At 45.1% G+C, this 26,912-nt stretch overlaps 1 protein-coding gene across 1 annotated transcript in view; it reads left to right on the top strand.

The window, feature by feature from the left end:
* EFL1 (elongation factor like GTPase 1) overlaps positions 1 to 26,912 on the top strand; it is a 651,720-nt gene that overhangs the window by 152,907 nt on the left and 471,901 nt on the right. Inside the window, exon 12 of the mRNA XM_063925942.1 lies at positions 4,041 to 4,140. Within this exon, the coding sequence (XP_063782012.1) occupies positions 4,041 to 4,140 (100 nt within the window). The remainder of the gene's footprint in view (positions 1 to 4,040; positions 4,141 to 26,912) is intronic.

Genomic DNA, 26,912 nt, shown 5'->3' with positions numbered 1-26,912 from the left:
AGTGTGAGGAAAAAAGCAAGCGTGCCAGGAGAAACGCAGGCGTGGCTGGGCGTTCGCTGGGCGGGTGTATGATGTCAAATCCGGACACGAATAGGCTGTAGTGATCACAAGCGCTGAGGAGGTTCAGAGCTACTAAGAAACTGCACAAACTGTTTTTGCAGAGCTCGGCTGCACATGCGTTCGCACTTCTGCTAAGCTAAAATACACTCCCCAGTGGGCGGCGGCTGCTAAAAACTGCTAGCGAGCGATCAATTCGGAATGACTCCTATCAGGACTTACCACAGCTACGTTTGACGGCATGGAGGTTGAACGCCAGATATTAGCTCGGACGGGCATTCCGAACAAGATTATTCCTACCCTGATACAGGCTAGGAAAGGAGTTACGTCTAAATATTACCATCGCATTTGGAAAAAGTATGTATCTTGATGTGAATCCAAGAAGTTTCCTACGGTGGAGTTTCAACTGGGACGGTTTCTCCTCTTCCTGCAAGCAGGTGTGGATATGGGCCTGCGTTTGGGATCCGTAAAGGTCCAGATTTCGGCCTTATCCGTTTTCTTCCAGAATCAACTTCCCTGAGGTTCAGACTTTTTTGAAAGGGGTTCTGCACATCCAGCCTTCCTTTGTGCCACCTTCGGCACCCTGGGATCTTAATGTGGTGTTGCAGTTCCTCCAATCGGATTGGTTCGAGCCTCTACAGGAGGTTGAGGTCAAGTTTCTCACATGGAAGGCTGTCACTTTGTTGGCCTTAGCTTCGGCTAGACGTGTGTCGGAGTTGGGGGCTTTGTCTTGTAAAAGTCCCTACTTGGTCTTCCATGAAGATAGAGCTGAGCTCCGGACACGTCAGCAATTCCTTCCAAAGGTTGTTTCGGCTTTTCATATCGACCAACCGCTTGTGGTGCCAGTTGCTACTGACTCCTCAATTCCATCAAAGTCCTTGGATGTTGTAAGGGCTCTGAAGATTTATGTGAAGAGGACTGCTCGTCACAGAAAATTAGACTCTCTGTTTGTCCTGTATGATCCCAAGAAACTTGGGTGTCCTACTTCTAAGCAGTTGATCTCTCGCTGGATCAGGGTCACTATCCAGCATGCATATTCTATGGCAGGATTGCCGTGTCTGAAATCTGTTAAGGCCCACTCTACTCGTAAAGTGGGTTCTTCCTGGGCGGCTGCCCGGGGTGTCTCGGCTTTACAGCTCTGCCGAGCAGCTACTTGGTCTATGTTGAACACGTTTGCTAAGTTCTACAAGTTCGATACTTTGGCCTCTGAGGACCTAAGGTTTGGTCAATCAGTTCTGCAGGAGCTTCCGCGCTCTCCCTCCCGTTCTGGGAGCTTTGGTACATCCCCATGGTACTAATGTGGACCGCAGCATCCTCTAGGACGTAAGAGAAAATAGGATTTTAATTGCCTACCGGTAAATCCTTTTCTCGTAGTCCGTAGAGGATGCTGGGCGCCCGTCCAGCTCTTCGTGATCCTGCATTGGTTACTTGGTCAGTACTGCTTTGTTCTTCGTTAAGTACTGCGTTATTACTTGTTTCAGTAATGTTCTTCAGCTGTTGCTGAGTTTTAAGCTAAGTTAGCTTGGTTTGCCTTGTGCGAGCTGGTGTGAATCATGCCACTATCTATGTAAATTCCTTCTCTCGAAGTATGTCCGTCTCCTCGGGCACAGTGTCTAGACTGAGTCTGGTAGGAGGGGCGTAGAGGGAGCAGCCAGCCCACACTCTCAAACTCTTAAAGTGCCAGTGGCTCCTAGTGGACCCGTCTATACCCCATGGTACTAATGTGGACCCCAGCATCCTCTACGGACTACGAGAAAAGGATTTACCGGTAAATAATAAAAATCCTATTTTTTCCTCCTTTGGTGATACAAAGGAGGCTCTGCGTCCAACACAATGGGTACACAGCTACTTAGAGTATATCTGGCGGATGACCACCGGAGTGCCCAGGCAGTTCAAGGCTGAAAGCTAATTCCAGAACCGGAGCCAGTAGCCATTTTGATATTAGTACAGTGACTGGTTGATCTTTTATGTCTTCACCTTCCACTGCATTACAGTAGCAGCAAAGATTTTCCCCACTGCCAGCTCCAATTTTTTGTTATGTTACTTTATCTATCAAGTGTTTCCACACATTTTAGATTGGAAGTTCATGTGGCAAGGACCATGTTTACCTTTTATTCATGTTATCTGTTATTTGTATATTGATCTTAATAATCACTTTCACCCACTAATGGTTGTAGCTGTGGAGTTTTTGGGGTATTGCCTACTTTACTGGTGAACCTAATAGAGTATCAGCCATTTATAACCCTTCTGTCACTTTCAAAGTGTTCTTCATCACAAGTCCATCCCGACTGCACGTCACTAGCATTTACACAGCGTGCCAGTGTACAAACCAGCCTTACTGTACAAGTTGGGAATTGCCTGCTGGGTTCATCTTTCTGAGGATTTTTTTTTTTTTGTTAAGTTTGACTAGATAACCTTGCAACACAGCTCCCTCTGGATTGTAAGCGCTGCAGGGCAGGCCTTGAGATCATTAGAACGGGTCACAGAATCAGTATATTAAGAAGGGAGTGTGCTGGCCTTGTGGTAGGCGATGACTCCTATAACCGAGGACGGCTATGTGACAGAACCACTGATTTGTATAATGTACTGTTCATATTATGGTGAATATCTTCTCCCTGGTTGTAAAGCATTAAAGTATTCTCTTGTTATGCTACGGACTAGAAGAACAGACTTAGGGGGACATTTACTAAGCAGTAATAAGAGTGGATAAGTGAGCCAGGGGAGAAGTTGCCCATGGCAACCAATTAGCACTGAAGTAACATCTATAATTTGCATACTATAAAATGATACAGAGCTGCTGATTGGTTGATAGGGCTACTTCTCCACTGGCTCACTTCTCCGCTCTTATCACTGCTTAGTAAATGTCCCCCTAAATTATTATAAATTGTTTTTACTTTTTTTTTTTTTTTTATTGTGTCTAGTATGGAAAATAGCATTTATTTTACTTCACAGCAATATTAATGTATGAAGTGACCCATAATATGATGTCTGATCACATACAGAATAGACCATAGATTGCAAAAATAAAATTTATTTTCAAGATTTAAACAGATTTAGGGGGACATTTACTAAGCAGTGATGAGAGCGGAGAAGTGATCCAGTGGAGAAGTTGCCCATGACAACCAATCAGCACTAAAGTAACAGCTATAATTTGCATACTATAAAATTATACAGAGCTGTTGATGGGGCCACTTCTCCGCTCTTATCACTGCTTAGTAAATGTCCCCCATAGTTTTTTCTTCTGTAACTGCATTTTCAGTATCTGAATGTCAGGTCATCACTGTTTTATGTTGCTGACCTTTCTGTTTCATTCGGCTCGCACATTTGTGTGCAGTGTCTGCTTCATCATTCCTTATACTCTATACTACTAGCCACTAGTGCCATCTAGTGCATTGCCCTGTGCCTGCCACCCTGTCTCTGAGTGACAGTAAGCATTAATAATGTAGGCTGCATTTATGTTACTGTGACTGTGTAACACATCCCAGAAGAGATCTTGTACTATTTGCTGGAGAATCTGTGTAAGTGTAAGCAGACTCTTACCGCCTGGTAATTAAAGGTTTTAGAGAAATGGGACTGATAATGGGAACACTACCAAAGGGATCCTACATAAAATTATTCCGAAATGTAAAGATTAATATAGAAAACACAAACAAAAATACAGCATGTATCCATCTCCTGGGCATAATTTATTGCTCACAGTATAATTGGACATCGCTATGATAACATTGAGCAGGGGCTATATAAATCTACTAAAGGGAGGAATAAATTACCAAAGACCTGTAGAGCGGACTTAGTTTTGCTGCATGATTACAACTTTAAATGTAATCTCTCAGTAAATAAATAACACCGGCACAGTCCCAAGGCACCAACAGAAATAATATACTTTGACAGTACAGTAGGTACAGACAGGAGAGGTTGATCTCTCATCAAACTTGACCTGATTTATTTTTATTTTTTTCATTCAATTTGTTTTTCTGTCTCAGTTTTTTTGCAGTGTCGCAGCGAGGAGACTGCTCCGATCATTATCTTTGTTTCCAAAATGTTTGCTGTTGATGCGAAAGCCATGCCCCAGAACAAGCAGAGGTATGGAACGGTACACTACTGTTCACTAACTGTTTTGTTGGAAAGACTTTTAGATTTTGTATGAGGAATGCACCTGGAAGTTTTTTGCCACAAAAGGAATGCAGTTATTTTGGCGGGATTCGGGATCCCGGCGGTTAGGATACCGACGCTGGAATCCCGGCTGCTGACAATACGGACAGCCGGAAATCCAGCTCACAGGGGCTATTCCCACTCGTGGGTGTAAACGACACCCATAGAGTGAGACTAGAACCTGTGGTGAGTGCAGCGAGCCCGCAAGGGGACTCTTCGCGCTCGCCACACTGCCGGCATACCGACGGCCAGGATGCCGTTTTCGGTATACTGATGGCCGGCATCTTGACCATCTATAATTCATACTGAGCCCCCACAAAGATGATCACCTAAAGTTGTAAGTCACACTGGAAAAGGAAGAGTGGTTCAGTTGGTCAGACCTCCAAACAATAAATGTTTTATTGTATGAATTGCAGCTTGAAGACATTAGGCGCATTTAATTGTGAGAGCAGCTTTTGTATTCAAATGCCAGTTGGAAGTATATAGTCATAGAGGTGCTCATACATAATGATAACATCCCTTTTTATTCAGATGTCAGTATCCTGATGGCGATGTCCTTCAAATTCCACAGGTTCTGGTGATGTCATGCAAATAACAGGAAAAATGCAATAGTGTATTATCGCCAACCAAACATATTCATGTTAGGAGAGGATAAATGGTGAATTCCAGAAACTTATCACTGCAACGCTGAAGACGTTACTACCCCCCTTTTAAATTTCTCACTTACAATACCAATTGAATGTTAATAGCCTATCCGTATGTGATCATTCAGTGCACCAACACTGGAACCAATAATACAGGAACCTTTTGGTAATGTACTTACAGATATCATAATATGAAGCCCTTCATTATATAGCCTACAGGGTCAGGTTGATACAGGCTATCTTGTAGACCTTATTTCTCTAACGTCCTAGTGGATGCTGGTGACTCCGTAAGGACCATGGGGAATAGACGGGCTCCGCAGGAGACAGGGCACTTTAAGAAAGAATTTGGATACTGGTGTGCTCTGGCTCCTCCCTCTATGTCCCACCTCCAGACCTCAGTTTGAATCTGTGCCCGGACGAGCTGGGTGCTACTTAGTGAGCTCTCCTGAGCTTGCTAAAAAGAAAGTATTTTGTTAGGTTTTTTTTATTTTCAGAGTGATCTGCTGGCAACAGACTCTGCTGGCAACAGACTCTGCTACGTGGGACTGAGGGGAGAGAAGCAGCCCTACTCACTGAAGATAGGTCCTGCTTCTTAGGCTACTGGACACCATTAGCTCCAGAGGGATCGTACACAGGATCGCACCCTTGGTCGTCCGATCCCGGAGCCGCGCCGCCGTCCCCTTCGCAGAGCCGGAAGACAGAAGCCGGTGACGGAAGCAAGAAGACTTTGAAATCGGCGGCAGAAGACTCCAGTCTTCATATGAGGTAGCGCACAGCACTGCAGCTGTGCGCCATTGCTCCCACACTAAACCCACATACTCCGGTCACTGTAGGGTGCAGGGCGCAGGGGGGGGGGGCGCCCTGGGCAGCAATTAGAGACCTCTTGGCAAAAGTGGGCATATATACAGTTGGGCACTGTATATATGCATGGGCCCCCGCCATATTTGTACACAAAAACGCGGGACAGAAGCCCGCCGCTCAGCACTCACCAGCGCCATTTTCTCTCCACAGCTCCACTGAGAGGAAGCTCCCCAGGCTCTCCCCTGCAGAATCACGGTAGAAGAGGGTAAAAAGAGAGGGGGGGGCACATAAATTTGGCGCTAAAACAGTATATACAGCAGCTACTGGGTTAACACTAAGTTACTGTGTGATTCCTGGGACATATAGCGCTGGGGTGTGTGCTGGCATACTCTCTCTCTGTCTCTCCAAAGGGCCTTGTGGGGGAACTGTCTTCAAATAGAGCATCCCCTGTGTGTGTGGCGTGTCGGTACGTGTGTGTCGACATGTCTGAGGTAAAAGGCTCCCCTAAGGAGGAGATAGAGCAAATATGTGTGTGTGAGGGTGTCTCCGTCGACAACGCCGACACCTGTTTGGATATGTGTAATTAAGTGCTAAGGTGCATTTATTGCACAAAAGATTAGAGAACAGACAGGAAATCTACCCATGTCTGTCCCTATGTCGCAGAGACCTTCAGAGTCTCTCAATGCTCACTATCCAAAATAATAAACACTGATATCGACACGGAGGTTGACTCCAGTGTCGACTACGATAATGCAAAGTTACAGCCAAAATGGCAGAAAAGTATTCAATATATGATTATTGTAATAAAAGATGATTTGCATATCACTGATGACTCATCTGTCCCTGACACAAGGGTACACATGTTTAAGGGGAAGAAAGCTGAGGTAAATTTCCCTCCTCTCATGATGAAAAAGAGCGGGAATCTCCAGACAAGAGACTGCAGTTTCCCACAAAGAATTCTCAGGCAGTATCCTTTCCCTATATATACATATATATCTACATACTAGGGTCTCATACCCTAGTATGTAGATATATATGTGTACTCAATCCAGTGGCACCTTGGGATCTTAACGTGGTGTTGAGTTTCCTGAAGTCACACTGGTTTGAGCCACTCAAAACCGTGGAGTTAAAATTTCTCACATGGAAGGTGGTCATGCTATTAGCCTTGGCTTCAGCTAGGCGTGTGTCAGAATTAGCGGCTTTGTCACATAAAAGCCCCTATCTGGTTTTCCATATGGACAGGGCAGAATTGCGGACCCTTCCACAATTTCTGGATAGGATGGGAATCTTCCCCTAGGGTGTCACGTTTGCCCAAAAGGTAGCCCTGATGTAACCGCTATTCTCAGGGATCCTGCAGATAGCGTGCACATTCTGGTACACTACTCAGACCGGCGATTGTGTCGGCATGGGTTTATAGCGCTGTGGCAGCGTGGACAGGTACCTTATCAGCAGAGATTGAGACCCTAGTATGTAGATATATATGTATATATAGAGATATATAGAGATATATATATATATATATTAAAGATGCTGTCTTAAGAGAGATATATATATATATATATATATATATATATATATATATATATATATATATATATATATATATATATATATATATATATATATATATATATATATATATATATATAACATGCCCAAACAGACATGAGTATACTGGGTCCTAGAGTCAAAGCTATGTCGATTTCTGCTTGACGTGTCCTGTAGAATATGCAATGGACAGATGATGCCGACTTAAGAGGCATATGGAAGGCTGAGGATTGTGTGGAGAAGGGTTCTCGGACCTGGTCTCCACAGCTATAGCTGGTAATTCAGATATTTTGCCTTATATTCCTGCACAGCCTAGGAAAGCACGACATTATCAAATGCAGCCTTTCGAACAAAGAAACAAGAAAGTCCGAGGTGCGCCTTCGTAAGTTCAGCCACAAGTGGGTTCACTCCCTGTTAGATCCCTGGGCAATAGATATTGTGTCTCAGGGTACAAGCTGGACTTTGAGAAGATGCCCCCTCACCGACGGCCCTGCCAGCTTCCCCCCACGAGAGGGAAACAGTGGTAACTGCAATTCACAAATTGTATCTTCAACAGGTGATGGTCAAGGTTCCCCTCCTTCAACAAGGAGGGGGTTATTATTCAACCATGTGGTAGTCCCGAAACCGGACGGTTCCGTCAGACCCATATTGAATTTAAAATCCCTGAACATATACCTGGAAAGGTTCAAGTTCAAGATGGAATCGCTAAGAGCGGTCATTGCAAGCCTGAAAGGGGGACCACGGATGCAAGCCTCCGAGGGTGGGGGGCAGTCACATAGGGAAGAAATTTCCAAGGGCTGTGGTCAAGTCAGGAGACTTGCCTTCACATCAACATCCTGCAACTAAGGGCCATATACAACGCCCTACGTCAAGCGGAGTCCCTGCTTCGCAACCAACCGGTTCTGATTCAGTCAGACAAGATCACCGCAGTGGCTCATGTAAACCGCCAAGGCGGCACAAGGAGCAGGGTGGCGATGGTAGAAGCCACCAGAATTCTTCGCTGGGCGGAGAATCACGTAAGAGCACTGTCAGCAGTGTTCATTCCGGGAGTGGACAACTGGGAAGCAGACTTCCTCAGCAGGCACGACCTCCACCCGGGAGAGTGGGGACTTCATCAAGAAGTCTTCACGCAGATTGCAAGGCGGTGGGAACTGCCACAGGTGGACATGATGGCATCCCGCCTCAACAAAAAGCTACAGAGAATAGATATTGCGCCAGGTCAAGAGACCCTCTGGCGATAGCTGTAGACGCACTAGTGACACCGTGGGTGTTCCAGTCGATTTATGTATTTCCTCCTCTTCGTCTCATACCAAAGGTGCTGAGAATCATAAGAAAAAGAAGAGTGAGAACAATACTCATTGTTCCGGATTGGCCAAGAAGGACTTGGTATCCGGATCTGCAAGAAATGCTCACAGAGGACCCATGGCCTCTGCCTCTAAGATAGGACTTGTTGCAACAGGGGCCCTGTCTGTTCCAAGACTTACCGCGGCTGCGTTTGACGGCATGGCGGTTGAACGCCGGATCCTAGCAGAAAAAGGCATTCCGGATGAGGTTATTCCTACGCTGATAAAGGCTAGGAAGGACGTGACGGCTAAACATTATCACCGTATATGGCGAAAATATGTTGCTTGGTGTGAGGCCAGGAATGCCCCTATGGAGGAATTCCAGCTGGGCCGTTTCCTTCACTTCCTACAGTCGGGAGTGACTTTGGGCCTGAAATTGGGTTCCATTAAGGTCCAGATTTCGTCTCTATCCATTTTCTTTAAAAAAGAACTGGCTTCTCTTCCTGAAGTCCAGACGTTTGTAAAGGGAGTGCTGCATATTCAGTCCCCTTTTATGCCTCCAGTGGCACCTTGGGATCTTAACGTGGTGTTGAGTTTCCTGAAGTCACACTGGTTTGAGCCACTCAAAACCGTGGAGTTAAAATTTCTCACATGGAAGGTGGTCATGCTATTAGCCTTGGCTTCAGCTAGGCGTGTGTCAGAATTAGCGGCTTTGTCACATAAAAGCCCCTATCTGGTTTTCCATATGGACAGGGCAGAATTGCGGACCCTTCCACAATTTCTGCCAAAAGTGGTGTTATCCTTTCATATGAACCAACCTATTGTGGTGCCTGTGGCTACTCGTGACTTGGAGGATTCCGAGTTACTAGATGTGGTCAGGGCTTTGAAGGTTTATGTAGCCAGAACGGCTAGGGTCAGGAAAACAGAATCTTTGTTTATCCTGTATGCTTCCAACAAGCTTGGGGCGCCTGCTTCAAAGCAAACTATTGCTCGCTGGATCTGTAACACGATTCAGCAGTCTCATTCTGCGGCTGGGTTGCCGCTGCCTAGATCAGGTAAGGCCCATTCCACAAGGAAGGTGGGCTCTTCTTGGGCGGCTGCCCGAGGGGTCTCGGCATTACAGCTTTGCCTAGCGGCTACTTGGTCAGGTTCAAACACCTTTGCAAAGTTCTACAAGTTTGATACCCTGGCTGAGGAGGACCTTGTGTTTGCTCATTCGGTGCTGCAGAGTCACCCGCACTCTCCCGCCCGTTTGGGAGCTTTGGTATAATCCCCATGGTCCTTACGGAGTCCCCAGCATCCACTAGGACGTTAGAGAAAATAAAATTTTACTTACCGGTAAATCTATTTCTCGTAGTCCGTAGTGGATGCTGGGCGCCCGTCCCAAGTGCGGACTTCCTCTGCAATACTTGTATATAGTTATTGCTTAAATAAGGGTTATGTTGGTTGCATCAGGGTTAATCTGATGCTCCGTTGTTGTTCATACTGTGAACTGGGTAAGTTTATCACAAGTTATACGGTGTGATTGGTGTGACTGGTATGAGTCTTGCCCTGGATTCCAAAGTCCTTTCCTTGTACTGTCAGCTCTTCCGGGCACAGTTTCTCTAACTGAGGTCTGGAGGAGGGACATAGAGGGAGGAGCCAGAGCACACCAGTATCCAAATTCTTTCTTAAAGTGCCCTGTCTCCTGCGGAGCCCGTCTATTCCCCATGGTCCTTACGGAGTCCCCAGCATCCACTACGGTCTACGAGAAATAGATTTACCGGTAAGTAAAATCTTATTATTTACTGGGCTTGATGGACTTTCGGTAGATATCTAAGGTGGATATCCAGTTAGCCCCGGTAATTTACTTGGGCTAATTGTCCCGACGTGGGCTAGCTAATTAGCCCCGATAACACAGCGCGTGCTGTGGCTTATCAGGGATTTTGGTTCACCTGCCTTCGGCAGGCGAAGCAGAATCCCCGGAAACAGCGAAAATGGTGCTATTTCACACGAAAACACTGTGTGTTTTCGGGAGAAAGGTGTTTTTTTTTTTACAGGTGATCAATCTGGATAGCCTGTCAAAAAAATAAATAAAATAAAATTGGTGATACATTGGAAAAAAGTCAGAAAACGTCCGTTTTCGGACGTTTTTTGGACCCAATGTTTTACCGGGGATAATTAGATATCCCCCTAAGCCTTGGAGGGTGATAAAGTGGAGCGAGAAAAACTACCATCCCATCAGCTCCTTTCTGCCATGTTCCAGTCTGGGTTTGAAAAGTGACAGTTAGGAGCTGATGGGTTAGTAGTTTATCTGTCTCTACTTTATCAATAAGCTCCTGTCACTTTTCAAACCCAGCCTGTAACATGAAAGGAGTTTACTGCTGCTACAACCTCCTTCCCCATGTAAACCTCCATTGTGAACACCCACTTTTAGCACCCATGCACACTGTAATACCGATTGGTGTGTTCTTATGCACCACCATCGCACCATCAAGAAGTGCACAAGGCGTATGCTAGGTGCAGTTTCTCTATCTGACCATGGCTTCCTATGCTTGTGGTTGTGCATCTATGAACGCAACTGCTTGCATTGATACAACCACTGAATGGACTATTGTGCATGCACTAGTAGACAACTCCCATTTATCACCCAGGAACGCTCATCACTTGTCTGCCTCTTTTCTGATATGGTCTATCCCATTTGCAAATGCACCTTTGTGCATACAGTCTGGGGGAAACGCAATTAGGTGCAGGATTTACCCCACAGATAATTTAATGTGCTGCCTGATTTAGTTACAGTAGCTGCAGGACCAGTGCCCCAGAGGGTGTTTTTTTCCTCACAGCTTCAGTAACTGCAAGGAAAAAAATCTGTGTTAAACACATAGCACTTGGGGCGTGGCCTGACGAGTAATGGAGTAGGACGTGTAATCCTAGCTCCCCAGCCGACAACATCCTAAAAGACATCCTGACACCCCCTGTGTGACTGCATAAATCTATCTGCGGCTACCTGAATATCTGCTGCCCGATCTGTGCCTCATCTCAAGTGGATCCTGTGTCCAGTGTGCCTGCCAGGAACATTAGAAGGGCTGAGCTGCTCCTGACCTGCACGAGGCCGGCGCCATCTTGGATTGAGCTGCAGGGGAGCTGTGCCACTCGTCTCCCACCCGGCTCTCCTGACGTGCCCTGCGGCCGGCGAGTGGATACCGCCGGGGCCCCGCCACCTGCACAGCACATCACTCTGCTCCACTTCTCCGCTGGACGGCCAGGGCACTTGTCGCGGCCGTGCAGAGTACGGGAAACTGCCGGGCGCCATCTTGCGGTTGGCGGGCCGCAACTGCCGGGCGCCATCTTGCGGTTGGCGGGCCGCACACACGGAGCTCCGCAACCCGCCCCTGACAGCCCTGTACTAAACCCGGAGCGGCCTGTGAGCCGAGCAGGGGATACCCCCGCTGCCTGCTATAGTAGCCTTTGTCCCATGAAGTCTATAACATAATGCTGGGCTGACTGTGGGATTTTCCGGGCGCCATCTTGGGGTTGGCAACGGGATCAGCTCTGCTCCAGTCCACACCTCTCCTGCTGGAAGTGTCTATTATATGCAGCCTGGGCAGCTAGACCAGACTGGAGGCTGGTAAATAATACTAAAGAAGACCTGCATTGCTCTGCCTCGGGGGGGTGCTGTTTGTGCGGGTGGGAAGTTGCTTGACCCCCTGATTCTGACCACAGCTTCCAAATCTATAGTGCCGACACACAGCCACACTGTCAGGTACACTGGTCCTTTTATATATATATATATATATATATATATATATATATTCGTCCTGCGTTTCTTGGCCCGCACATAGTGAGTTGGTGCCTGCGCCCCCTCTCTCTGCCTGCACTGCTTTGACATATAATTGGTCGAATACGGTGGCATTGTGTTATCCAAAATGGTGAAAGGCCGCCAACAAAATGCGGCGGCAGGCGCAATGGAAAAGTTTGTCCGCAACCCCGGTCCCCAACAACAGCGGAGGGAAACTACACAAGATGAGTCCTCGCCCCCTTCTCCTGCATGCAGCTCTGTCTCAACAGAACCACCTGATGCTGCGTTACAAAGAGTGTTGGATGCCGTGACAGCAAGTGAGGCTCGCCTGGCTGATAAAATTGGGCAGGTGCAGTCTGATCTCTCCATTATACACCAGGACCTACAACGGGTGAGAGAGAGGGTGGGTGAGGCCGAAACCCGTATCTCCAATGTCGAGGATACTGTCACCCCGCTGGGGCGGCGTACTGACACTTTGGAGTCTCAAATGACTGATGTGCGCAAAAAACTAACGGATATGGAGGGACGCCTACGTCGCAACAATGTCCGTTTCATCGGTCTGCCCGAGAAGGAGGAGGGCTCATCTCCTGAGGAATTTCTAGAGGCGTGGCTTCGGAAGGCATTTGGACCCGATGAATTCTCGCCTCATTTCACCATAGAACGAGCTCATAGAGTTCCGATGCGCCCGTTGCCTCCGGGGGCCCCGCCTCGTACCTTCATCGCCAAGTTCCTTCACTTCCGCGACCGGGACACTGTTCTGAAACTTGCTCGCACGAAAGGCCCCCTTAAATGGAACGGGTCGCCAATATCGGTCTTCCCAGACTTCGCGGTGGAGGTGCAGAAAGATAGAGCCCAATTTCTGCCTGTTAAGAGGAGACTCCGGGAACTTGAATTGCCATACGCCATGCTCTTTCCATCACGATTACGAGTGGTAGCTGATGGTGAGACCAAATTTTTTGAAGCTCCTCGAGAGGCGATGATATGGCTGGATAGACGCTTCCCGGCTAGACGGGCTCTTGCTGATTCGTGATTAATCCCTGTGACTGTGGTTGCAAAAGAATTTATGTACAGGATAAGATTATCTGCATATCTACTGGGGGGATGCAGGTTGTGGAAAATGTTTAATTATCTATGCTGCTCCCTGAGGAGGTGAGGGTGGTGGGGGGGCTAATTACTTACCTGATTTTCTGTCTTGTTATCCTTCTTATACAGGCAATTACTATATTAATAATGCTAGGATATGTCGGGTGGAGGGCTGGGGGAGAGGAGGGATATATCTGTGATCTGAATATACCCGATTATATTTTGCTCTTTAGTCCCAGGGGGTGACTTTGTATATTTCGCTCCTTTTTCTATCCTATGGGGGCGATTTAGCCTACAGGCTGGGGAAGTTTTGTTTTGTTTGTGTTTTGTTTTCTCTTTCTTAGGGCCATTATAATTTTTGGCTCCACCCAGGGTATAACAAGTTGTGTGCTCTGGGCTTGAGCCGGTGTTAGGTTCAGGGATCCAAGTATGCTGCAGGTTGGGAGTAGTGTACAGGGTGGGGGGAGGGGGGAAGTTACAGGCTACGGTTGTTTCTGGTATGGATGGTCGAGATTTGAGTGTGTATGGCTTAAGAATCTATTCATTGAGCGGTGGTGCCCTGCTCTTGTATGCAGAGAAGATGGGTCTGGCTGGCTGCGGGCTGTAGCCTCTCTTATTATCAAAACGACCCCTCATGGTTGGACTTAGGTTGGTGTCATGGAATGTGCGGGGACTCAATGACAAGATCAAGAGATCCCTTGTGCTTAGACAAATTAAGCAATATGCCGCTGATGTGATATGTCTTATGGAGACCCACCTGGTGGGCAGCAAGACCCTAGCCCTTAAGAGACCCTGGGTAGGGTGGGCATTCCATTCCACACACACTTCTGCCTCTCGGGGGGTCTCTATCCTTGTAAAGAAGACAGTTCCCTTTGCGCTGGAGTCAGTACAGACGGACCCATGGGGAAGATATGTGTTTTTAAAGTGTAAAATCCATTGTACCCCTCTGCTTTTGCTGTCCGTATATGTGCCTCCCCCGTACTCCTCCGATGTCCTGAAAAGGGTTGCCGGGTTTATGGCCTTGTCACCGGGTATGCCCGTGGTTTGTGTGGGGGATTTCAACAATGTATTGGATAAAGCGATGGATAGATTCTCCACCAATCCTTCTGGTCCACATTCTGGTAGAAATGATTTTGCTGAGGTTGTGTCGGGACTGGGCCTGGTTGATCCTTGGAGACTGAGACATCCATCTGTTAAACAATATTCATGCTTCTCACACTCTCACTCCTCGTTCTCTAGGATTGACCTGGCCCTTCTCTCGAGCGATCTGATTCCTAGGGTCCGGGATAGCAAATATGAGACTAGGGGTATATCGGATCACTCCCCTTTAACATTGACCCTGGACTTTGGTTGCTCTAGAGGACAGGCAGTGTGGAAGTTTAACCCGTTTTGGCTTGTACATATGGGAGATGGCTCCGATTTGGTGACTGCGTGGCGGGAATTTTTTGAGATAAACAAGGCTGGGCAACCTATCTCTAATTTATGGGATGCGTTCAAGGCCTTTTTGCGGGGAACCCTAATTAAACGAGTGGCTAATTTAAAATCCTTTTTCAGGCACCGGGAGACCGAGCTAGAGACCCTAAGTGTTGCCGCAGAGGCACAATATTTACAGGATTGCTTGGATAGTTCCAAATCTGTATGGTTGACAGCTCAGGGGGATTGGAGGGAGTGTCTAATGGAAAAGACTCAGCATAGACTCCTCTTCTCCTCTCACACCTTTTACGCCTCCGGGGATAGGCCGGGATCATATTTAGCCTCCTTGGCACGAGGTGAGAGATCCGCTAATACCGTGGTGGAAATAGAGGCCTCAGACGGTACCACTGTAGTGCAGACCCCACAGATTGCGTCGGAATTCGTGTCGTACTATAGGCGATTATATAGCTCTAAACTAGACTGTACCCCGATGCAATTAGACGAATATTTACAGACTATACAGCTCCCCTTGCTGACTGGTGAGGCGCATGACTTCCTCGAGGCACCTATTTCACCAGAGGAGATTGTAGATGTGATCAGTGCTGCCCCCAATGGGAAGGCTTCAGGGCTCGATGGCATACCGTCTGAGCTATATAAACGTCATTTAGACTTTTTTGTCCCCCAATTGCTTGAGCTATATAGTCAAATATTCACACAGGAATCCCTCCCATTATCTATGGCGGAGGCATTGATTATTGTCCTACCGAAACCCGATAAGGACCACAGGAAGGTTGATTCTTATAGACCTATCTCCCTTCTACCGACCGATGTTAAAATTCTGGCCAAAATCCTGGCAAGTAGATTAAATAAGGTAATTACGCAGATTATACACCCAGATCAGACGGGATTTATGCCCAATAAATCAACATCCATAAATCTCAGACGACTATTTACCCATCTCCAGGTCCCCCGTGAGGCACCCTCATCCATAGTAGTATCATTGGACGCCGCTAAGGCCTTTGACTCCGTGGAGTGGGAGTACTTGTGGAGGGTCATGCACAAGTTTGGTATAGGCCCCAGCTTTATCAAATTTGTCCGCCTGCTGTATTCCTCTCCCCTGGCTGGAGTGACGGTGAATGGCTTTGTGTCACATTCCTTTCCGTTGTCCAGAGGCACTCGTCAGGGATGCCCATTGTCCCCTACCCTGTTTGCTATAGCCATTGAACCCCTTGCATGTCTTCTGCGAGCGAACCCTGAGATTACTGGATACACCGTGGGCACCAGGGAGGAGAAAATAGCTCTATATGCCGATGATATCCTGCTATTTGTGGATCGCTATGCTGAGTCTATGCCTAAGATTTTAGATATTATTAATAAGTTCGGAGGTTACTCTGGGCTTCTGATCAATTGGGAGAAATCCTCCATTATCCCGTTTCAGGGTGAGGTCCCTGCCTCCCCATTGGTTGTTCTCCCGCTAAGATGGGTGAATTCCTTTAAGTATCTGGGCATTTGGGTATCCAACGACCCTCATAAATTTACTTCCCTTAATATTACACCGCAAGTATCTTATCTTCGCAATAAAGTGAAGGTCTGGGGGAAATTGCCCTTGACAGTTACAGGGAGGGTTAACCTGGTGAAAATGGTTTTTCAGCCCAAACTCCTGTACATACTTCAACAATCCCCAATATACATCCCCCAGAAAACTTTCAAACAGATAGATGGCTTGATGTCCTCTTTGGTTTGGGCTAGTAAACGGGCACGGTTGAAACTTAATACTCTGACTAGGCCCAAAACCTCAGGGGGGCTGGCTCTTCCCAACTTTCGTCTTTATTATTTTGCAGCACAATTAGCACATTTATGGGAATGGGTTAATGATTCTGACACTTCAAGTTTGCACTCACAGCTGGTTTTGCAGGAATATCCAGGTGGTTCCCCACTGAGACTGCTTCTCTGTGGAAGCGTCAAAGTGTCGGCACTACCACTCATTAAACAATATATTACTGTTTGGAGACTGGCGCACCGGATACTGCAAGGACAGGGCATTGACCCTGACACTCCGCTGGACAATAAATATGGATTGCCAGAGTTGTATCAGCTTCAAGTCAGGGAGGTGTGGGAACCATGGGGAGTAACCTCACTGGGACACTTATACACTGATGGGTTTTTTAGATCCTTCCAGCAGATTCAACAGGAATTTAACGTCCCCTCTGCGTATTTTTATCGCTTCCTTCAATTGAGACATGCGGTGTCTGCCCAATTCCCTGATGGCCCGCCGGCGTTTACTGATTCCCCGGTCAAATTGCTGTTGCAGACGGTGGGATCCGGTCACTTAGTATCCAAAATATATGGCCGGTTACTTCAAATGCATCATATAGACCCCCTTAGCTCCCTCAAGACCAAGTGGGAATCTGATCTAGGTCCAGTGTCGGATGAGATATGGGAGGGTGCCCTGGGATCGTGCCGGCTTTCAACAGCATCTGTCCGATATCAACAAATTCAGTTGTTCGTGCTGCACAGGGTATATATGTCACCTCTGCGATTGTCACATATAGGGGGATCCCACAGCTCAAAATGTCCCAAATGTGGCAGTATGGGAGCAGACTTTTGGCATATGATATGGATATGCCCTCTGGTGTCGACTTTTTGGGAGGAGGTTATACGTGCCATAGTTGTTACGGGTATCCCCTCTACCGTACTTACACCTATCTCTTGCATATTGGCAACTATAGATGAGGAAACTCTAGACCCGCCCAGTCGACGCTATGTTATAAACCTCAGTGCTCTGGCCAAGGTTTGCATAGCCAGACTATGGATGGCTAATGAAGCCCCAGCGCCACAATCCTGGATTGCTCTGGTTAATACAACTGTTGCACATGAAAAATTCGTATATCTGGCCAGGAATGCGGAAAAAAAGTTTATTGCTATATGGGGAAAGTGGATGAGCTCTCGCAATTTCGCTTCAAGGATGAATACTGCTGAACCCTAGATTTATTTTACTGCCCGATATGAGTGGTCTATGTGTGGGATCTCTGGGGTAAGCGGCCCGTGGTCGGCCGGACTAAAAGACATGATAATATCGTGACAAAGGATAACACAATGTGTGTTTAATATATAGGAAATCTGGGTCACCACTGCTCTATTGCTATTTAAGACGCTGAATGGGATAGTTAATACCACATCACACTATGCTCTCTATGATATACCGTAAGCATGTTGTTGTTACTTGTTCAAGTGTTTCAGTCTAGTTGATGTATGTATGTTATGTTTGCCCTAGGCAATGTTTAAATGTTAAAACATTGTAAAAACCAATAAAAACTTATTGAATTTAAAAAAAAAACACATAGCACTTTGCCCAAAATCTATGGGTTGATGCGTTTTAACCCATGGTTTGCTGTGAGGGGATAATACAGACTAATTGCATTTCTGTATTTTCCTATGGTTTTTAATCAAGTGTTATGCCATTTGTTTCTAAATTGTGTGTTTAAAACCATTTGGTAGTTGTGGAAACAGCAATTCCTTCTACCGAAAGCATTTAGACTTTTGGTTAATAAATATTTTACTGTGAAACTGTCCAATAGGCAACTGGTGATCCCCCTTCATCTTCAGTGGAGGGAAAACTTTTATATTACCAGTTATTTTTTGTATAGCGAACACATATTCCGCAGCACTTTACAGAGAATATTTGCCCATTCACATCAGTCCCTGCCCCAGTGGAGTTTACAATCTATATTCCCTATCACATGTACACACAGACACATTCACGCTAGTTTTTACTTTTGTTGGGAGCCAATTAACCTAGCAGTATATTTTTGGATTGTGGGAGGAAACCAGAGGAAACCCACGCAAGCACAAACTCTGCACAGTTAGGGCCATGGTGGGAATGGAACCCATGACCTCAGTGCTGTGAGGCAGTAATGCTAACCATTACACCATCCGTACTGCCCCCCATACTATCCGTACTATATTTAGTCAGTGTTTGAGATACTAGGGCTGCATAAAGCCATTGGTACTTAAGTGATCATGTGCCAATTATGGTAGTCATAGGGGTTAATGTGGTGGGCATATGATTGCTATTGTATTCTGCATCTGCAGCCTTGAGAATAGCTGAGACTTTCCGCCTGTGTTCAGAGTTTGCTGGATCTAGGTGGCTGAGCGTTCTCTGTGCATGCGCTTGTGAAAGCAGATGTCATAACTATCCGCACGGATTAGCACCAGCCCCATCACGGGTACAGTGAATCTTTGTGGAAGTGCTGGATCTTTGTATATGCTGGCCAGTTCCACCCGTTTAGTTGCAAGTAGAGATACAGCTGACTTCCATGCTATTCTGAGCAGCCCTGCAGAGAATCAGGTCCAATATTTCATGAATGTGTTCCACCCATTTATTCTTTACTATGACTCTTTATTCTTTATATTGATACCTAATAGTCTATTCTTTTAATTAGTGTTCTCTAGTTGGTAAGAAAAGAACTTGTGGGCCACAAAAAATATATTTTTTATTTTTACATCATGGGTTTGATTTATGTACCTGTAAGTGGTAAGTTTGTTTTATTGTAGCTTGTGTGTTAATCACTGACCCTGCAAAATAGATTAACTCGCCAGTGCATTATTAAAGAAATCCATAAAGCATGACCTATTGGTGGTACTTGGGGATTGGAGTTGAGAACCCCTGGTTTAAACCACTTGCTGCTGTGAACTAAAAAATAAATAAAAAAAAGCACAAAACAACACGTGTTGGCAGGTGAATTATACCCCATTCAGGCATAGCCAGGATATTGCTGTAGCTTTCGGCTTGACCCGGGTATCACCTGTAGTATGAATGGATTTTAGGCCCGGGTTGCGCTGATAATACTTGATTAGCTGTTTGGAGAGCTTGGAGATAACCTCATCTACAGGCGCCAGAGCTCAATGAGTAATGACTTACACTGAATTCCAGGGCAGACACGGGTTTAGCGTGAATTGGTTCGACCAGTGAATTTTCTGGTTACAAACTGTAGTGTGAAAGGGGGTCACAAGCTGAAATACGGGTTGAAGCGGTGTTAAAAAACCGGGGTCTGAGCCGTATCAGTGCCCCGGCTCATGTCTGAAAAGGGTATAAAGAAATAATTGTAATATCCATGTTGTTATTGTAATATTGCAGTCTACTATGTGGCTATGACAGTGCGATGGCGCTCTGCACTAAAATGACATATGACTGCCATTTGTCACTATTATTTAATTGCATATCTGCTAGCATGTAACAATCCCTGCCCTGTCATCCAATTCAAAATGGACTTTTGGCCAAACTTCTGTTCAATCTGAAGATTGATTTGTATACTGTGAATTTTAAATATTCATACAAATTCTGAACCTCTTCACTCCTACCTAAGCAGCAGTGAGCACACAATTGTATGGATTGTTTTATTTTACCGGTAGTTTTTGTTTTTAAAGTAGCATTACATATTGATGTTTGGTGAATGCATTCATGTAATAAGGTAGCATACTATTGCCTTTAAGAGTGTAGCAATTTCATCCTAAAAACAGACTCCAATGAAATTGGGCGCATGATATTGTAAGCATTTAACGCCTTCAGATCTGAAAGTTGTCACACGTTACCTGACTTCCAGATTTAGATCGTTACTTAAACTTAGAAATTGTAAGGGATATTCTGATTTGTCCCCACTAGATGGCAATGTGTTGTTCCTTATTACAGACTTATTTGGTGCATGTTTTTAACATACAGACTCCAGAAAGCAGCAGGACCTCATGGATTAGCAGTAGGGTAATTATCTACTGCTGATCTCTGGTTTGTGTAGACTGCTAGAATGCAGCTGACAGCCTGTAACTCAGAGATGTATTGACTTGTACCCTGACTGTTTTGCTGTAACCCTGCCGTTTCTAATGTGTACTAGCATGTATGCAATACATTAAATGCAAAATACCCTATGTATAATAACAGTAACATTTTGTTTTCTTTGGTATAATTACAAATAGATGTAGGGTTTACTTTGTGTAGAGGTTATGCCTAGCAAGTTTTGCATTTACCATAATTTGAGTAGAGGCTGTCTTATCATTTTACCTCAATGCATATAAAATGTATTGACATTCAAATGTCCTACTTCACCAGCGCCTGCCCCGTTTATAGCGGAGCAATCCACCTCTTATTCTCCGTTGATTTCTCCTAATTAGGAGTATTCATATCAATAGGTGACCGGAAAAAGAGGAGAATGCAGAGAATAGTGTGATACCATAAAAACAAATATTTAATATCATCAACCTTCTAAAAAACACACAAAATATGATTCCAATATGGAAAATGCTGGTGTATTGACACAACATGTGTCACAATGGACAAAGACATTCACAGAAATGAATCCACCCTCATGAGAAAACAGAAGCAATGGCTGATTACCGATTCCTGGTGAACTGATTTGCGTCAGTTCTAAAGCGCATGTGAATCCAGGTGGTTTCTCCCAGCTGCAGCAAGGGGATCTCCTGGTCTCAGTTTTATCCAGGCGTAGGCTCAGTCCATAAACTTCGGTGTCAGCATGTGGGGGGTATACAAGCAAGGTACCCACGCGTTCCGACCCGCCTCGGGTCTTTCTCAAGGTCTGCTGCCAAAATGGAATTCCATTTACCCCCCACATGCTGACACCGATGTTTATGGATTGAGCCTACGCCTGGATAAAACTGAAACCAGGAGATCCCCTTGCTGCAGCTGGGAGAAACCACCTGGATTCACATGCGCTTTAGAACTGACGCAAATCAGTTCACCAGGAATCTGTAATCAGCCATTGCTTCTGTTTTCTCATGAGGGTGGATTCATTTCTGTGAATGTCTTTGTCCATTGATACACATGTTGTGTCAATACACCAGCATCTTCCATATTGGAATCATATTTTGTGTGTTTTTTAGAAGGTTGATGATATTAAATATTTGTTTTTATGGTATCACACTATTCTCTGCATTCTGCTCTTTTTCCGGTCACCTATTGATATGAATACTCCTAATTAGGAGAAATCAACGGAGAGTAAGAGGTGGATTGCTCCGCGATAAACTGGGCAGGCGCTGGTGAAGTAGTATCTTTTTCCTTTTGTTTTCATTATTCACCTTTTGGGGTTGGAAAAGCCCCTTTTTAAGATACTGCACTGACTAGTTGCCTCTGCGCACTGTTGGGTACTGTTTTAAAATTCCTTTTCACATTCAAATATCCTGTCAATTATTTCTGTAATCAGGAATATCATACTCTTAAACTAGTGAAATATAATAGACACTGTCTGTCTTGCCTGTGATTCAGATAGATAAGGGTCACATGGAAAATGACAAAACCCACCTAAAATCATACGATGGTCATCTAAACAGCTGTTAAAAGAAGTAATTAATTGTACATCACAGGGAGCAAGGCAATTTGTGACTTTAACCACTATTCATGAGAATGCAGTTAATAATGATTGCCTCCAATATGTGTACTGTAGGTGATGGTGGCACACTTGAAGCTTGTTTTGCTGTTCTCTCTAATAATGCCCTAGTTTCTGAATCAACCAATATATACAATAAAGTGCCTTTTGTTACCTAGGTGACTGCAATTCACCGCTTGTAAGGTTTGTGTCCTGTGCACCCTCAATTCAGAATTCAGTTTAAAGAAAAAGTACTGTATAAAGTGTGCAATAGGTTTCTGGATGCACAAAAAGTAGTTTATTTACAAACATAGTGAACATTACACTTCTTCAAAGTATTTGCCAGACGAGTCTATGCAAAGTTGCATGTGCTCAAATCACTTGGTGAAGCAGCTGTGTCTTCTACATGCTGGATGAAGGTCTCCACTGCCACTTCCGGTGACTCAAAACTAATCCCACACATCTTGCACTTGATTTTTGGGAACACGAAGAAGTCGCAGAGGACCAGGTCTGGACTGTACGGCAGATGACTAAGCTCATGGGTGCGTTCATGGGACAGAAAATCCATCACTTTACTGGACTTGTGAGCAGGTGCATTGTTGTGATGGAGAAGGGCACTACGAGTGTGAGTTCTTGGACTGCACCTGGAAATGGTTTCCAGCCCTGGCTGCAGGCATTGGTTGTCGTACCAGTCCACAGTGATGTGTGCACTGCATAAGTGGTCGGGTAGCTACATGGCCAGTCTTTGCCACAAAAACAGCCACCATCTGCTTGGCTGCGATGCGCTCACGTCTGAACATCTGTGGCGGCACATCTCCAACTGGGGTCCACTGGGCCGTCTGTTCTTTGGGCTCTGGGTTGAAACTGTAGATCCGGGATTCATCGACATTGATCATCTACCAGGCGAAGTTTGATCGACTGCCTTCAAACCTGGCCAGCATTTTGCGGCACAAAGTCACCCAAGCCTCCTTCTCGAGCAAGGCGCTGGGGTACCTAACATGCAGAAACCTTGCTCAGGCCATTCTTTTTGTGGAGTATCAAGTGGATGGATACCGATGAGATGCCTTTCTCCATCTCTTAACAGGGTCATGGTCACCCTGGCATCCATCTTAACTATGGCCCGCACGCCAGCAACGTTGTCCTCAGTGTTGACAGACACAGGTCAGCCACAGTGCTCCTTGTCTTCCAGAGACTGCCTCCCTTGACAACATTTTGCAAACCACTCAAACACAGTGGTTTGGGATGGTGTTTCCTCCCTAAAAGCAGCTTGCAGATGGTTAACACTCTCCTTCTGTCATAGACCACTTTTGTAGTCGTAGATGATCATGGCTCTTGAGTTGCCTCTGAGCTCCATAATAAGTTTGTGAAGGACGTGAACATGCTGACCTTTTCAGTGTGCAGTTCTTCTTATATATGGTTCTGAGCCAGACGGATTGTGGCTACTCTGCCTATGCACTAAACATCTAGAAACTTACTGAACACCCTTTGTATGATAGATACAGTACGTGGTGCAATTCCCACGCTATGCACTTTTTTCCACTCTAATTTTGCTACTTTTTTCTCAAGTTTGCATCTTACTTTGCTTATAGTGTACTAAGGTCCTGATTCAGGTTTGTAAGCAAAAAAGCACACAACTGGGCAAACCATGTTGCGCTGCATGTGGGGCAGATGTAACATGTGCAGAAAGATTTAGATTTGGGTGGGTTATATTTTTATGCAGGCTAATTACTGGCTGCTTTATTTCTACACTGCATTTTAGATTTCAGTTTGAAAACACCCCATCTAAATCTCTCTGCACATCCCCCCACAACTGCAGTGCAACATGGTTTTGCCCAGTCGTGTGTTTTTTGTTGTTGTTTTTTTTGCTCTGCTTACAAACCTAAATCAGACCCCAAGTATAAAGGATTAGTATTTTTGTAGCAAAGGAATTTGTATATTACAAAGTTGCAGATTAAGCATAAAGTTGCCTGGCATAGGTCACTTGTATCGGACCAGTCTTTTGCCTTTTTTACACTAGATTGTGTACTTTTTCCTCCATTATGCTACTTTTTCCTCTCATCTCCTTTTCCATCAATGTTGCACTTAGTTTGCCTATACTGTGCTAGTGTTTTGGTCTGCTAAACGGGGCTATTTGGCATAATTTGAGGATAGAAACATAGAAACATAGAATTTGACGGCAGATAAGAACCACTTGGCCCATCTAGTCTGCCCATTTTTTTTTTCCTTTAGGTAATCGCAACCCTTTTTGAACCTTAAGGTCCATACACACTTAACGATATAATGAGCGACGTCGCTCATTTTATCGTTAAGTGTGTATGCCGCCAGCGACGACCGATGCGCGGCCCCGCGGGTCGGCAACGATCGTCGCTGTCGGTAGGGCATGCATGAAGGATGTGGACTGTCGTCCACGACCTTCATGCAGGGCTGGCGGGGGCGTGACGTCACTGAGCGATATGAGCGGTCATATCGCTCAGTGCGTACAGGCGGCAGCCGACCGGCCGGCCCGGGAGGGGGAAACGTTAGACGATGTCGCTCACAGAGCGACATCGTCTAATGTGTATGGGCCTTTAATTCTTTGTAAGGATATTCATATGCCTATCCCAAGCATGTTTAAATTGCTCTACAGTCTTAAGGGCCCTACACACTGGCCGATTTTTTGAAAGATATGAACGATCTCGTTCATAAATGAACGAGAACTCGTTCATATCTTTCAGTGTGGAGACTCCTGCGATGAACGATGCGCGGCCCCGCGCTCGTTCATCGCTGGTCTCCCGTCGGCTGTGCATGCAGGCCAATATGGACGATCTCGTCCATATTTGCCTGCACTTCAATGCAGCCGCGTGACGGGGGGAGTGAAGAAACTTCACTCCCCCCGTCACTGCCCCCCCGCCGCCGGGTCGCTCGTCGGCCGTATCCGCGGTCGGGCAGCTCGGCGGCGGGTCGGCCAGTGAGTAGGGCCCTTTAGCCTCTACCACCTCTGATGGGAGGCTGATAGGTGTATGTGGAAAGGAAAACAGTGTTTAGAGGAGCCTATCTTTGTATAGAAATTCCAAAATATGATATACAGTAAGCTCAATATGACTACCGCCAGAAAAAGAGAGAAAAATTGTTCAATAGATGATGATATAAAATGTGTTTAAATACTTTAAGGATAAAACCCTAGCATAGTTTTATGTGGTATAGGTTTCTTTTCAAAGTAAATTTTTAAGTACATTTTCAATTTCAAGTTTTGTTCAGCTCTGTTGAATTTAATAAACATTTTTAAGGTTGATAAAAATCCTTGTTTCTTTGCGACAATCAAACGCTGTAAAACCAAATTATAATTAACATTTATTTCTCCGCATATTCTCCAGTGCTTTCAGATTGGGAGCACAATAATAAAATAGAATAAGAGTTAAAATGTTCCTGTTATGAACTTACCTAATAATTATTCATTATTATTAATCCGTTTGAATCAGGAGAGCCAGAAAGGCCAATTTTGGACATTGATGCTGTGTGTATCAAAACCTGCATGTTAATGAGCTAAATAATACATGTAGTACTGTATAATTTAACCATGCCTTGAATAACTATTGAGCCCTTCAGACCCAATCAGATATTTCAAATTTTGTTGCCAAATTTTCTTAATTTGAAATTGTTTGAAACTGATTACTTTGGCAATGACTCACAAAAGTATTAAGTACCATGTTGAATCTGAATACAGTACATTTCCTAAAGCCTATTTACATTGTACTAAACATGGAAACATGTCAAAAAAACTATTCATACGCCAGTGTAATGATTTAGATGTTCATTGATGCTATGCGCTAACTCAAGTCACATATTTAGTTCATTAACGAATTATGTGACTTGAGTTAGCGGCGTGAGAAAGTGAATTTACTGTAGACAAATATTTTATAGATGTAAATACTACTCTTGTTGTGGGGTCTAACAGCATTTTACAGACTTAAATGGAAGGACATTCCAAACAAATTGGACATCTGCTTATAGAGAGGCACACGTCTGAGGAAGGCAGTGCAGGCCATTGTACAGAAAGGGAGGGAGTGTAAAACAGCCCCACTAATCCAGACCTAAACTACTGTACTTTACTTTGTTCTTGGACAAGAACACCTAACAGTAAAGCAAATGCAAGAGTCACTTTGACAGTGAGTCAGTGCTTGTAATAGAAAATAATGTATATGGGTTAGATATCTTAATGCCATTCAGTGAATATGGCAGTGGGATAGTCGTGAGGAAAAATTTCTGGCTAAAAATCACCCCATGAATCCCTACTTGAAACTAAAGCCCCTACTCCCTCTCCTCTCATGCCACCTTTGTTACCTCAGATCACCTATCTGGAAATCTGATACAATTTTGCAATATGTGAGCACCCTGGGGTTGATACAGAGGTGCACACAAGTTGACAGTAATTTCTCCAAGGTTAATAAATACCTATGTTAAGGGCTTTGTGGTTTGTTTAAAAAAAAAAATTACTTTATGGATACGATCGCTGTTATAACACAATGAGGGCATAGAATATTGAAGATAAATTGGTGCAATATGTGAACACCACAGAGGTGTGTACAAGTTGACGGTAATTTCTCCAAGTTGCGTGCACTGAACCAAATTTGTATATTTACATATGCAGAGATGCACGCATCTTCACCCCTGTCTGTAGTTTAATACCCATCGTTATCATGAATGTATATTTGCACACCACTTTGAAGTCGAATCTTGGCGGTTTCTAGCCAGTATTGAATAGATCGGAACCCCTTCTGACCTAAAACAGTGTGAATACTCT

This window comes from Pseudophryne corroboree, chromosome 6, assembly GCF_028390025.1.
Source record: "Pseudophryne corroboree isolate aPseCor3 chromosome 6, aPseCor3.hap2, whole genome shotgun sequence".
Classification (NCBI taxonomy): domain Eukaryota; kingdom Metazoa; phylum Chordata; class Amphibia; order Anura; family Myobatrachidae; genus Pseudophryne; species Pseudophryne corroboree.
This window is presented reverse-complemented; position numbering and strand designations above follow the sequence as displayed.